At 47.0% G+C, this 14,925-nt stretch overlaps 1 protein-coding gene across 1 annotated transcript; it reads right to left on the bottom strand.

Annotated features, from left to right (window-relative positions):
- Positions 1-806: 806 nt before the first annotated feature.
- Positions 807-14,898, bottom strand: Retsat (retinol saturase). The gene is made up of 11 exons (XM_090336583.1): positions 14,578-14,898; positions 10,701-10,883; positions 9,361-9,602; positions 8,728-8,929; positions 8,082-8,279; positions 6,435-6,560; positions 3,868-4,006; positions 3,472-3,581; positions 3,224-3,390; positions 2,533-2,692; positions 807-2,294 (listed from the first exon to the last, which is right to left on the bottom strand). Exons 1-11 carry the CDS (start codon positions 14,744-14,746, stop codon positions 2,155-2,157), a joined length of 1,836 nt encoding a protein of 611 aa, XP_090192709.1. The 5' UTR covers positions 14,747-14,898; the 3' UTR covers positions 807-2,154.
- Between the last annotated feature and the right edge of the window lie 27 nt (positions 14,899-14,925).

The following is a 14,925-nucleotide window of genomic DNA, read 5'->3' as shown; positions in this document are numbered from 1 at the left end:
AGTTTTTTGTTGTGTTTTTTTTTTTTTTTTTGGCCAGTCGTGGGCCTTGAACTCAGGGCCTGAGCACTGTCCTTGGACTTTTTCTCTACCACTTGAGCCTCAGCACCACTTCCGGCTTTTTTCTATGTATGTGGTACCAAGGAATTGAACCCAGGTCTTCGTGGATGCTAAGCAAGCACTCTACCACTAGGCCAAACTCCCGGCCCATGAATAGTATTTTTAAATGGACTAAAATAAAGTCCTCAATGTTTCAGTTTTAACAAAGTGAAAGGTTATTTTTCTTTCTTTCTTTTTTTCTTTGCCAGTCGTGTGGACGAAACTCAGGGCCTGGGCACTGTCCTTGGGTTTTCTCAAGGCTAGAACTCTATCACTTGGGCCACAGCACCACTTCCGGCCTTTTGCTATATACATGGTACCAAGGAATTGAACCTGGGTCTTCATGCATGCTAGGCAAGCACTCTACCACTAGGCCAAACTCCCAGTTCCTGAAAGGTTATTTTTCTTAAGCTTTATTTTTTTATTCACCTTCACATCCCTCCTTCATATACATTGAGTATCCCTAATCTAAATGTGCTAAAATGCAAAATTATTACAGTGCCTCATTGACAGTTCACAGTCAAAATGTACAAAATTATTTAGAATTATTTGAAATAGTTATAAAATTACTTTGTACTTACATATATAAAGTATATATGAAACATGACTGATTTTTTATTTAAACCTGGATCCTATTACCAAATACAAATATTCCAAAATCCAGAGGGTGGAAATACCAAACTTGTAACAAATTGGGTTAAGTATTTTTCTTTTTCCTTTTTTTTTTTTTTTTTGTGGGTCTTGGGGCATAAACTGGGCCTGGGCACTGTCCCTGAGCTCTTCAGCTCAAGGATACCCCACTTCCCACTTGAGCCAAGCCCCACTTCTCATTTTCTAGAGCTTAACTGGAGATAAGAGTCTCATGTCCTTTTGTGTTGGGGCTGGCTTTCAACCTTGATCCTCAGATCTCAGCCTCCTGAGTAAACTAGGATTATAGGAGTGAGCCACCTCGCCATGATTATAAGCATTTCTGAAAAAGAACATTTAATGTTTACATATACCAGCAAACTATTAATGCCATCCCTGTGGCTTTCTGCCCTCATCCCCACTCCTACTAGGGAGTCCAGGTACTGAGCTCGCTAGCTGCTGTCGTGGAAAGTACCATTACCTCAGTGACCTCCTTGCTGTGCCTTTGATTGTAGCCTGTGATTACCCTTTACCTGCCTTAATCCCAGTGAAGTCTTTTTTCTTTTCTTTTTTTTTTTGTTTTTGTTTTGCCAGTCCTGGGCCTTGAACTCAGGGCCTGAGCACTGTCTTTGGGCTTTCTTAAGGCTAGAGCTCTACCACTGGAGCCACAGCACCATTTCCAGCTTTTTTTCCCTATATGTGTGGTACCGAGGACTCAAACCCAGGACTTCGTGCATGCGAGGCAAGCTCTCTTACCACTAAGCCAAACTCCCAGCCCCTATTTTTTTCTTTTTGCTGGTCCCAGCACTTGAACTCAGGACCTGAGTGTTGTCCCTGAACTTTTGTGCACAATTCTAGAACTCTATAATTTGAGCCACAGCTCCACTTGTAGCTTTTTTTGTGGTTCACTGGACATGAGAGTCTCACAGATTGCCCAGACTGGCTTTGAACTGCGATCCTCAGATCTCAGCTTCCTCAGTAGCTAGGATTATAGGTGTATAAGCCACCAGCTCCTGGTCGTGCCTAGGTTTTGACCAAAATCTTTTTAGTCACTCTGGCAGTATAGAACTCAGAGCAGCACTAACAGTGAATAGGAGAAAAAATCTCAGGTCAGCAATGGACCAACCTCCGGGATTCTATGTACTGGAACCTTAGACTATTCAATTTGACTGTTCAGAATTAGGGGGCATAGGAAAGGGTTGCAGAGCACTGCTTAGTATGAGGTACCAAGACTTAATGCATATTGACAGCCCATACTAGGTATTTAGTAGAAACAGCATAATATAAAGAGCTCCTGCAGACCTGTTATTTATACTAAGCTAATGTTCAGAAATAAGAAATCAATGTGCTTTATATTCATAAGAGATTAATACAGAAGGATATTATAGGGAGTTTGAGAGGTGCAATTCCTTTGATTCCTCCCTGACCAAACTACATCATCTTCTTTTGTGCTTGAACCCTTGCTCCAAGATTCTTAAGGTCTGAGTACAGGTTCCGATTCAGGATGGCACTGCTGCACAGCAAGGCCCCTTGCAGGGCCCCCATCAGGCCACAGGTGAAGATATCCTGACCTATGAGGCAAGAACAGAGACCCCACATGGAGTGAGGGGAGGATAAGGGGGCTTGTGTGCATCCCTCCATGCTACAGCTATGTAGAGATGACTTCAGCACAGAACCAGGCCCACTGCCTGCCAAGCCAGCCCAGTTCCTCCCAGGATGGGAGTTGCAGAAGCCAGCAAAACTTGAGGACAGGAACAGAAGACTGATCACCAGGGAGGCCCAAGGTCTTGGCAAAGTAGAGCAGTGTACCTGTCAGGTAGAGGTTGGGGATGGGGCTTTGGGCCCTCATGGAGGCTATCACATGAGGATGTAGACGACCCAGGTCATGATCGGCCCCATAGGTGGCACCTCGTGGAGCAGCCAGGAAGAACTGGTTGGTGAGTGGGGATCCTCCCGTCACACTCTCCACCTGGGCAGGCAAACAGAAGGCATGCAGAGGGTGAATGGGAACTCACATATATATATATATATACATATATATATATATGTATATACATATGTATATACATATATATATACATATATATAGTAATTAATAGAGGGGTTACAGTTATATTTGCCATATAAAAGGAGTATCTCTTCACATACATTACTACCCCTTCTCATGTTTTTGTCCCCATTTCTCTCCCCTTGCCCCCCCATCTTGTTTTCCCCCTTCCCTTCCCAATTTCAATAAATAAACATATATACAATATACCAGATTACAAGGTAAGATACTGTAACAATATTAGAATAACCAAGGGACAACAAAAGAGATGAGAAATAACTTAGTACATTAAGAACTACAGTGATCAGAACTCTTGAGAGAGCTTTGTCTCCTTTTTTGGTGGGAACGCCATCATTCTCTGGAGCTCAGTGACCTTGGGGTTTATGCTACTGTCCTAAGGAAGGTCACCAAGAGGTGTGCCATCACCACCGCTACTGAGTGTGTTGCCCCTACCTTCCCCTCCAGCTGTGGAAACAGTTTCATCACCACTGACATAGAGGCTTCAACGAAGGAGTTTTTGACAGTCTCATAGTCTGTGCTCCGCTTTCCCTGTGGCTCCTGCTGCCACTCCTCAAACCATTCGAAGGCAGTGGGCATCAGCACGATCATTGTGGATCGGTCTGGGGATGGAGAGCCAGTTACTAGCTGCCTGGTCCCACCCCCTCCCATCTCCCAGCCACTCCTACCATCTTACACCCCACCTGGGAATCGGTCTCCCCAGGTTGGGTCCTTAGCTGATGGGAAAGCTATGAAGAGAAGGGGGATGTGTTCTGGAGCCTTTTCCTTGGGCATGGAGATGTAGTTTTCCATCCTGTGGGCGAGAGGAGGTTGTACTCTCAGCGCACAGGCCTTTTTTCTCAAGGCCACCAGCACCACTGAAGAATGGGCTCAGCCCCAGAGACTCCCCATAGGGGTGAAACTGATGTACAGCCTTGGTGTTAAAAACTCTTCCAAGAGTCCAGTGGAAATTGCCTCCCTCCTCCACGCCATGTCTGACACTCATTCCCAAGTCAAGCACAGCAGTGAAACTCCTAATGGCTGCAGACCACGGGCCCCCTCTCCCCACACAACATCTTCTTCCCTCCCCTGTGCCTTACGCTTTGTCCATGTCGGTATCAAAATAAACATAATAGTTGGTGGACTGCAGACCCAAGTCTTCCTTGGTGCCTTTCAGACAGATGAAAACAGAGAGCAGGCTCAAGCCAGGCCGCACCATCCCCAGCTGCCGCTTCACACCTGCAAACAGAGTCAAGACTGAGGCCAGAGAAAATCACTGCTGCCCTAACAGCCTCAGAAAATCACTGCTGCCCTAACAGCCTCAGAAAATCACTGCTGCCCTAACAGTCCCGGGATGCTAGTCCTTTTGGGCTGCAGTCCAACCATCAGCCGCAACCATGATAGAGTTTAAGCCTTTTTTTTGGTGGGTCTTAGGGCTTTAACTCTGGTCCTGAGTACTGTCCCTGAGCTCTTCAGCCAAGGCTACTGCCCTACCCCTTGAGGCACAATCCACTTCCCCTTTTCTAGTGATTAATTGGAGATAAGAGTCTCACGCTCGGGCTGGCTTTGAACCGCAATCCTCAGACCTCAGCCTCCTAAGTAGCTAGGATTACAAGAGTGAGCCCCCTGCCCAGCTTAAATCATTTTTTTTTAGTCTTTTTTTTCTTTTAAATTACTTTGTTACGGCCGGGAGTTTGGCCTAGTGGTTAAAGTGCTTGCCTAGCATGCATGAAGACCCGGGTTCGATTCCTCGGTACCACATACATAGAAAAAAGCCAGAAGTGGTGCTGAGGCTCAGGTGGCAGAGCTCTAGCCTTGAGAAAGTCCAAGGACAGTGGTCAGGCCCTGAGCTCAAGCCCAGGACTGGCAAAAGAAAATAAATAAATAAATAAATAAATTACTTTGTTACTCTAGTGGTAATGTACACAGGGATTACAAGTCAGGTAATGAGTACATTGCCTTTCATACAGTATCTTCTGTTGCCTCATTCTCTCCCAGTCTCTCCCTCCTGCCTCCACCCATGACCTGTATAGTTCACTTTAATCCATGTCCAGTGAGCTCCACTCTGAACTTTTTCCCTTGAGTTCTGTATTCTCCCCAACCCTTCCAAAGATATATGCTTGAATACACCATACATAAGGAAAGAAGACAATCATTAAAAACTAAAAAGAAGGAGGAGGAGGAGGAGGAGGAGAAAGAAGAACAACAGAAGTCTCTTGTTTAGGCCAGTGTGTGTGTGTGTGTGTGTGTGTGTGTGTGTGTGTGTGTGATGGGTCTTGAACTGGGCCTGGGCATTGTCCTTGAGCTCTTCAACTCAAGGCTACCGCCCTACCCCTTTAGCCACTGCGCCACTTCCAGTTTTCTGGTGGTTAATTGAAGGTAAGAGTCTCACGCTTTTTGTTCCCGGGGCTGGCTTTGAACCATGATCCTCAGATCTCAGCCTCCTGAGTAGCTAGGATTATAGGCGTGAGCCACCACATGAGATTATGCTAACTTTATGATGTAATTTGTGGGCCATACCAAATGACCAATATAGCCCAACAGCCACAGGAAGCTGAAGAAAGACATGAGTCTGTCCCATCATATCCCAATGAATTTGTGGTCTTCATACAGCCAGGGTCGGCTATTCCCCATCCTTGAACTACAGGAAGGAGAGAACAGCATCAGGGAAGGAATCCAGATCCCTGTAGGACACCTGCTGTTCCCAGACCTAAGCGGCTGGGCTTCCCCACCTTAACCCATGATTCCAGACCAGAAAATCTTCAATCCTATGCCCAGAAGCCTCTCTAACACCTGACTGAGGAAAGACTCAGTCATTGGCTGCTGTTTCATTCTAGCTGATATCCCAAAATGTAATAGACCCTGCATGTGCTGGTCGACCACATGAAGTCAGATATGAGACCTGGCTCCTGGAACAGACACTGTCCTAAAACAAATTGGCTTTCCTAATGGAAACTCCAGAGCATGAGGAACTATGGGGGAGGAGAGGAGGGCAAGAGCCACTGCATGAGCCACCGTGCCTGACTTATTTGTACCCTTTTTTCAACCCTCATAGGCTACTAGTTCTTGTGTGCACTTAGGCTAAGACTGGAATTCAGGGCTTTAGCTTTCACTCAGCTTTTATAGTCACTGCTGGCACTTGACCACTTGACCTTTGCCTCTTTTGCTGATTGATCGGAGACAAGAGTATCAGTGATTTTTCTGCGCAGGTTGCCTCCCAACTTCAGTCTTCGGGTCTCAGCCTCCTAAGTAGCTAGGGTTATTGGCATGAGCCACTGGATTTTGGCCACTACAGTTTTTTAAGTCACATAATCTGAGGGTACTTCTGGGCTAACTCCTCTTGGCCATGTTCCCTGTGGAGTCACCTTCCCTTTTAGTGAGGCTTTTTCTGTGGCAAGTCCAAAGAGTGCCAAAAGCCCAGCCTTTCGCATTTGATAGGTCAAGGCCCTCACAGCTTTGCCACTTTCAGCTGAGTGGCAGTGGGTGTTTATTTCCCTGTGGGAGCCCCACTTTCCCCAGATATAAATGTTAGGATCGTGGCTTTACAGATCAGAGTTCTTTTCTATTTAAGGACAACCAGAAGTGGAAAAGAAGGAAAGCAACATCCAGGCCACACAGCTTAGCTCCAGACAGGAAAGGCCAGCAGCTTGGAAGCGCAGGCTCTTACCTGGCAGACAGCGGGCACTCTCTGGAAGTAGGTGTTCATAGGTATTGAATAGTCCTGCGTTGGAGATCACAATGGGGCAATAGATGTTCACCAGCTCCTGACCCTTCTTCATCCTCACGCTCACACCTGTAGGCACAAGAACTTGGCTGAGGGTCTGTGGACTCCAGGAAGAGTCCACATTCTCTCCAGATCTTGCCGAGTCTGTGCCTCATTTTCTCAGATCTGGAAGTCCACCCTGCCAGGAGCCAAGACTGGCCTCAGGCACACTGCCAAGTCAGGAAGGATCCTCAGGCACTCAGGCTACTATAGTGTCTATTCTTGCCTTCCTCAGCTCCACCACTTCCCTCCTCCCCGCCCCATGCACTAGTTTTAATGTAGCTAAGCACTCCCATCACAACACCACCACCACCAAGCGCACAAGCTGAGGCCTTCCATGGAGCCCCAGGCCCTCTTTGAAGTTCTATGTCCAAATTACTCCCCAACAACACCTCAATCTATGATGTAAGAGAAACTCCATTTACTATGATCTAGTGAAGCCATTTGCATGTCCAGACTCACCTTTGGCCATTCTCATGACACTATTAGGCCAGAACCACATCAAACAGCTGATCAACTCCTCTTTGACTGTTTATAAAAATGTCACTTTCAAGCCGGCATGATGGCTGTAATCCTAGCTCCTCAGGAGGCTGAGATCTGAGGATCACAGATCAAAGCCAGCCTGACTACTAAAGACTGTGAGACTCTTATCTCCAGTTAATCACTAGAAAATGGAAAGTGGGGCTGTGGCCCAGGGGTAGGGTGGTAGCCTTGCGCTGAAGAGCTCAGGGACAGTGCCCAGGCCCAGAGTTCAAGCCCCATGAAACACACACACACACACACACACAAGTCAGTTTCAGGCCCTGGAATGTGGCCTTGTGGTACAGTGCTCACCTAGCATGCACGAAGCCCTGGGTTTGATTCCTCACTATTACATACACACACAAAAGCTGGAAGTGGTGCTGCGGCTCAAGTGGTAGAGCGTCAGCCTTGAGAAAGCTCAAGGACAGTGCCCAGGCTCTGAGTTTTCCCCAGAACCGGCCGGGAAAAAAAAAGTCAGTTTCACATGGTTCAATCCTCCTTTTCCTAGATGCCCGAAAATAACCAACTCTTTCATAATTCTGCACATGCTGTTCCTGCTTCCTAGAATTTCCTCCAACCGTGTGTGTGTGTGTGTGTGTGTGTGTGTGTGTATTTTTTTTTCAGTCCTGGGGCTTGAACTCAGGGCCTGACCACTGTCCTTGTACACTTTTTGCTCAAAGTTAGTGCTCTGCCACCTGAGCCACAGCACCACTTCTGAATATATGGTACTAAGGAATTAAACCCAGGGCTTCATGCACACTAGGCACAAGCACTCTACCACTATGCTACATTCCCAACCCCCAACTGGATATATTAATCTATCAAACAAATGATTAAGTACTATTCTTTGAGGTCCATGCAATCCTTTATTCTTTTGCTCCCTCTTATTTCTAGACTAATTGCTATCCTATCCTCCAGCACCTGCTCTGCAGCAGATTCTCACCTTCAGCCCTGAGGTTAGTTCATCAGGAAGACCTCAGGTCTCTCACACCAGACCACGGACCCTACCGCCCAGTGCAGGGCTCTCACCACAGGCTTTCCCAGCCGAGTCCAGCAGCACACTCTGCACGGTGGCCCTGGTGAGCACAGCGCCCCCAGCCCGCTGAATCAGAGGAATGATATGGAAGGCAATCTCGCTAGAACCCCCTCTGGGATAAAAGGCCCCTTTTAAGTAGTGATCGACCAGCAGAGCATGCATTGCAAAGGTGCTGTTGCTGGGGGTGACACCTATAGAAAAAAAAGGAAAGTGATGAGCAGACACCCAGAACCATTCAGGGAGAAACAGTTTCCTGACGGGTGACACACATTCAGTCTGTCAGGATATAGTGTTCTTCCAGAGCCTAGGGTCACCAGAAGAGCTGTCTCCACCCCAGCATGGGCACCTTACATATATGGGCCTGGTGAGAATAGACTCCCTGAAACCTGCCATGCTACCAAGACCAGGGAAGGCAGCATTGCCTGAAGGGAATTCCTTCACAGATAAGAGGGACTGCATGAAATGAATCTCTACCAGGACATCTAAGGAAGGAGACGGTCAGACTTGTATCCACAAGGACCTGGGGTCTCTTCTCTATTTCAGTCAGCCAGACAGGTTCGAGAAGAAAGATGGAGAGGTACAGAATAGATGGCTTATTCTTCCAGGATAAGCTGCTGGGAACCTGCAGCCAGTATGTACCATAAGTGGGGAAGATGTAGCTGAGCACGGCCTGGAGCTCAGGGGAGGCCCCCAGCTGCTGCAGCACCTCAGCCAAGCTCTGGGTAGAGGCATGGAGGAATGGAGAAAAACGCATCAGCAGCCCACACTTGCTGAGGAGCTGAGCCACAGGCAGCGGGAGGAACTTCAGGACGATGGCATGAACAACTCGATTGGAAACTGCCTGGGAAAGAAAACCAGCTGTGGGTAGCAGCTCTCATCTACTAGGCTCTACCAGCCTGTGGGCCCAGCAACACTTATTCCTAACTGAATTTATTTAAAAAACAAACTAGACTCTGAATTTTCCCATCCTGCACTTACACTGAGTCTTTTGTTGCTTTTATTACCTGCTCAAATTCCTTTTCAGAAAACTCAGACTATGTTTATGGTATACAAAGGAGTGATATGATTGCATAAGTCAGCCTAGCTGACTCTAGTGAGCAGGCGCCCTCCAGAGGTCAGAGCGAGAGTGGCAGCTGGGAACCCAGTAGAGAAGGATGTTAGTAGGGACTTGATTCAAGACAGACATGGCTATTCTACTCTTTCCCCAGCCCTAACTCCAGTTATTCTGCTGTGGGAATAACCTGAGACTCCTGAGCATGTCATGCACTTTACCTTAACCAGATTCATGTACTTGTCAATGACCGCTTCTTCCTGTGGAAACTTCTCCTTTAGGCCTCGAATGTATGCTTTCCTCCCACTGTACATGGGAAACTCCTTCCGGCCATTAGGCCCTTCTAGTATCATGATGTCAAAAGGAGAGGACAGGGAAGCCCAGTCCAGCTGCCCTTCAGTGATCTGGTCCAAGATAAAACGGCCAATGCTGCCTTCCTGCATACGCCCAATATAATGAATTCCTATTGGGAGGCACAAAGACAAAAATGGCAGTGGGATAAGCGAAATGAACCCTGGAAATGGAGTCGGGTAAGTCAGGTGGAAGCAGCTGTCCAGCTTGGACATGTTCATGCCCAGAGGAGGATGTGCACCCTCCCACAGAAAGGTGTCAGGGAGCAGGGCGCTGGTGGCTCATGCCTGAAATCCTAGCTAATCAGGAGGCTGAGATCTAAGGATTGAAGTTCAAAGTCAGCCCAAGAAGAAAAATCTAGGAAAATCTATGAAACTTATCCCTAACTACCAAAAGCCAGAAGTGGAGCTGTAACTCAAGTGATAAGCGTGTCAGCTTTGAGCAAAAACCTAAGGGGTAACTGGGCGCAGTGGCTCACTCCTGTAATCCTAGTTACTCAGGCGGCTGAGATCTGAGGATCTCAGTGCAAAGCCAGCCTGGGCACTAAAGGAACTAAAGTCTGTGAGACTCTTACCTCCAGTTAACCACTAGAAAACCAGAAGTGGCACTGTGGCTCCAGGGGTAGGGACTTAAGGTGAAGAGCTCAGGGACTGAGCCCAGGCCCAGAGTTCAAGCCTCACAACTGACAAAAAAAAAAACCTAAGCGGTGACATTATTAAAAAAGAAACTGGTGGCTCATGCCCATAATTCTAGCTACTCAAGAGGCTAAGATTTGAGGATCATAGTTTAAAGCCATCGTGGGCAGGAAAATCTGTGAGACTCTTATCTTCAATAAACTACTCAGAAAAATCTAGAAGTGGTGCTATGGCTGAAGTGATAGAGTGCTAGCCTTGAGCATAAAGAGGTTTGGAACAGTACCCAGGCTCTGAGTTCAAGCCCTAGGACCAGAAAGTAGTTTTTACCTGACTTATGTAACTGTATGCTCATAATTAAAATATTTTTTAAGCTAAGGGACAGAGCCCAGGCCCTGAGTTTAAACCCCAGTATAGACACCAAAAAAGGAAAGGAATGGTGTCAGATCATAGGAGAAACCACCAGATCTGTACCCAGTTCATGTAGCTACTAAACAAAAAACAGCTCAAATGCCCAATTCTACCCCACGGAGACTGCTACAACTTTCTTAAGGATCCATCTAAGCTTGAACTCTTACCTGTGTCAAATTCAAGGCCATGTTTCCCAAAAGTATGACAACAGCCTCCAGCTTTGGTATGCTGTTCCAGCACCAGGACTCGCTTGCCAGCTTTAGCCAGAATAGCAGCTGAGGCCAGGCCCCCAATGCCGCTGCCGATGACCACCGCATCCAGCTTCTCTGGCACTTGGCTGACTGAGAAAGCTGCAATAGACAGGAAGTGGGGAGTGGGATTCTCAGAAAGTAGCAAAGGTCACCAGAAGCCTACTAAGAGAGAGCAAGGGAAGGAAAAAGAACCAAAGGGGTCAGGAGGATGAATTCTGGGGTTGGGGACAGGCCAGTGGCCCTTTCACAACCTGATTTCTTGGAAGTGGCAGTGTTTGTACATGGCAATGGGGCCGCTATGCTGTGTGGTAGTTCTAGACCCTGTTTCAAAGGACTGAACAAGACAGAGCTGGTCAGAAACTTTTGTTCTAAGTAATCATAGCACCAGAGCCAGGAGTTTGGCCTAGTGGTAGAGTGCTTGCCTAGCATGCACGAAGACCTGGGTCTTGGTACAGCATACACAGAAAAAAGCCAGAAGTGGTGCTGTGGCTCAAGTGGTAAAGCGCTAGCCTTGAGAAAGCCCAAGGACAGCGCTCAGGCCCTGAGTTCGGCCCAGGACTGGAAAGAAAGGAAAGGAAAGGAAATCACGAGCACCAGACCCTCGTTTTGAGAAAGTGTGAGGACCAGACTGGGCAGCATGCGGTGTCATACCGCAGTTCCAACACAAGAACTGACCTTTAAAGTGATCTTTTTGTTTTGTTTTGTTTTTCTTGGCAGTACCAGAGTTTGAACTCAGAGCCTTCACTTGCCAGGTAGGTATTATGCTACTTCAACTAAGTCCCTAGTACAAAATCTGTTCTTTAAAAGTCACTGCCAACATCCAGCGCCGTGGCTCACACCTGTAATCCTAACTACTCAGGAGACTGAGATCTGAGGATCACAGTTCAAAGCCAGCCTGGGCACTAAAAAGTCCATGAGACTCTTTGCTCCAATTACTCACCAGAAAACCAGAAGTAGTGCTGTGGCTCAGGGGTAGGCTGGTAGCCTTGAGCTGACGCCCAGGCCCAGAGTTCAAGTCCCACAAACCACACACACAAAAAAAAGTCACTGCCAAAATAAGACAAATAGAAACCAGTATTGAGACTGGAGACTAAAATCCCCAAATTCAGTAATTACTTAGAATGTAAATAAATCTTAAACTTACTTTGAAAACAAATAAGTCACAGCCTAAGTGCTGTTGGCTTACACCGGTAATTCTAGCTACTTAGGAGGCTGAGAACTGAGGATTGTAGTTCAAAGCTACTCTGAGTAGAAAAGTCTGTGAGACTCTTATCTCCAATTAACCACCCCCCAAAAAGCCAGAAGTGGAGATGTGGCTCAAGTGGTAGAGTTCTAGCCTTGAGCAAAAAAGCACAGGACAATACCCAGGCCCTGAGTTCAAGCCCTAGTACTGGCACCAAAAATAAATAAATAAAAATGGATGCCCAAAGCTGGGTGCAGTAATTTATGCCTGTAAATTTAGTTAGCTATTCAGAGGACAAAGATTTGAAGGATCAAGACTCTAGGTTATTCCCGGCCAAAAAAAAAATATATATAGGGATACTCCATCTTAACTAATAAACTGGATATGATTGATTTTATCTGTAATCTCAGCTATACAGAATGTCATGGGGAGGATTAAGGTCTAAAGCCTACCCAGGGAAAAACACAAGACCTTACTTGAAAAAGAATTAAAGCAAAAAAAGGACTGATAGAAAGGAAGAGTAAGAGAAAGTGTTGAAAGGGATGATTGATGGAAACACATTAAATGGATGTCAAAACTCCCTTGTACTGATATGAAAAATAGGGCAGGAGGCAAACGTCCAGAAACAAGGACATACTAAATCCACTAGCATAAAGATGTTCATTGCAGCACTATTTACCACAGCAAAGATATGGAACCAACCCAGATGCCCCTCAGTTGATGAGCAGATAAACAAGATGTGGTATTTATACACAATGGAATTCTATGCTGCGGTCTGAAAAAACGACATCACCCCATTTGTAAGGAAATGGAAAGACTTAGAAAAAATCATATTAAGTGAAGTAAGCCAGACTCAAAGGAACATAGGCTCAATGGTTTCCCTCATTTGTCATAATCAGTAGAAACCTTGGGCTCTCCTAGCAGAGTTTTTCAATAGAACAAAACCTAGATACATAAGGCTATATAGTATGATGCTAAATGAAAGGACCTCCAGGATATAGAAACAAAAGCCATATAATGAGTGATTGTTGTCCTTAATGTACTATGTTATCTCTCATCTCTTTTGCTGTCCCTTGATTATCTCATAGTGTTACAGTATTTCACCTGGTTTCTGATATACTGTATATTAGCATATTTGGTTATTTGAAGTCGGATAGGGAAGGGAGGAAAACAAGATGAGGGGTGCAGGATGAGGGGAGGGAAATGGGGACCAAGAGATGAGAAAGGGTATCAAAGTATGTGAATTAATGCACCTTCTATCTGGTGAATGTAATGTAACCATTCTATTAATTACAATAAAAATATATGATGGCCGGAGTTTGGCCTAGTGGTAGAGTGCTTGCCTAGCATGCATGAAGACCCAGGTTCAATTCCTTGGTACTACATACTTAGAAAAAGCCAGAAGTGGTGCTGAGGCTCAAGTGGTAGAGTTCTAGCCTTGAGAAAAATCCAAGGACAGTGCTCAGGCCCTGAGCTCAAGCCTAGGACTGGCAAAAAAAAAGAAAAAGAAAAATAGGGCAGGAGGCCTAGTTCAAGTGATAGAACACCTGCCTATCAAGTACCGGATCCTGAGTTCAAATCTACTACCAAATACCTAAAATTAACATTTAAAAAAATGGCCATGCAAGAAGTGCGATTTGGGAAATGTTTGTTGTTTTCTTTTGTTTGCTCTACCACAGTCACAGCTCCACTCATGGCTTTTTTTGGTGATTAACTGAAGAGTCTCAGGGACTTTCTGCCAGGTCTGGCTTTGAACCACGATCCTCAGATCTCCGTCTGGTCACTAGCCTGGATTACAGATGTAAGTCACTACAGCCCAGCAACCGCGATATTTCAAAGATGAGAGTGGAAGTGCCTGATTGACTGAAGAACTCTGGAGCCTAAAACAACTTTCCAAAATTACAGGATCAGAGTTCAATTCTGGACTGGGACCAACATTTAAAACTTCAAATACCCAACTGGAAAATTACAATTTCCTATGCAGATTGGGAGCGATCTCTGTGCAGCTGTCCCACGCCTGTGGGCCAGCTACGGGCTAAAGTTAAGGTCTTAGAGCCAAGTGGGAGAAAGGTCTATTGTATCAGGGATCCGACGCGATTCCAAACGAAATGGCCGGGAGCCAATTGCCAGAGCCAGGACGAGGCTATGCCAAGGCCCTGGCACCACATGGACTGTGCCCGCGCCCTTGGGGCCATTATTTCCTTTGATTGCAGGACTAAAGAGTCTCGTCAGCCGGGCGCGGACGCTCTCGCCTGTAATCCTAGCTACTCAGGAGGCTGAGATCTGAGGATCGAGGTTCGAAGCCAGCCCGGCACTGAAGTCCGTGAGACTCTCATCTCCAGCTAACCACCAGAAGACCGGAAGTGGCCCTGTGGCTCCAGGGGTAGGGCGGTAGCCGTGAGCTGAAGAGCCCAGGCCCGGAGTTCAAGTCCCACGACCGTCATGGCTGACACTGAACCTAGGGTGCCCGGGGAGCCTTCCCAGTGCTTTGATTGCGGCCACGCTGAGTCGCGGTCAGGCCCCCCCGTCTCGCTCTGCAGGAACGCCAAGCGAGGATGCTCGGGAGAAGCGCCAAGCGCACTCCCAGACCCCAGGGTCCCTCCTGCTGACCTTGTTTGAGAACCTTCTTCCTGATCTCCTTGTCGGTAACCAGGGGCGCGGCTGGCCGCTTGACATCCTCGGAGAAGGGGTTCGGGGATCTTTCAGAGAACAGCCACAGGTAAACTTGACGGAGGACCGCCGACAGCAGCACGGCCGCCAGCACCACCGTAATCCACATCACGCCACTCCGGTCCCTGGCTACGGCTTCGCTCCGCTGGGACCAAGGTTTTATAGCAGAAGCTCCGCCCTCGAGTCCTCCTCACCGAAGTCCAGAAGGCCTTGGCAGTTTTGACCTTTGAAACCCTGGTTTGCTTTCCCGAGCAAAGTTCCGACGTAGATTGACCCAACCGGCTCGCC

This window comes from Megascapheus bottae, chromosome 7 (genome assembly GCF_031878675.1).
Source record: "Megascapheus bottae isolate mThoBot1 chromosome 7, mThoBot2.hap1, whole genome shotgun sequence".
Lineage (NCBI taxonomy): Eukaryota > Metazoa > Chordata > Mammalia > Rodentia > Geomyidae > Megascapheus > Megascapheus bottae.
The sequence above is the reverse complement of the archived record's forward strand: the minus strand, read 5'-3'. Positions and strand labels throughout refer to the sequence as shown.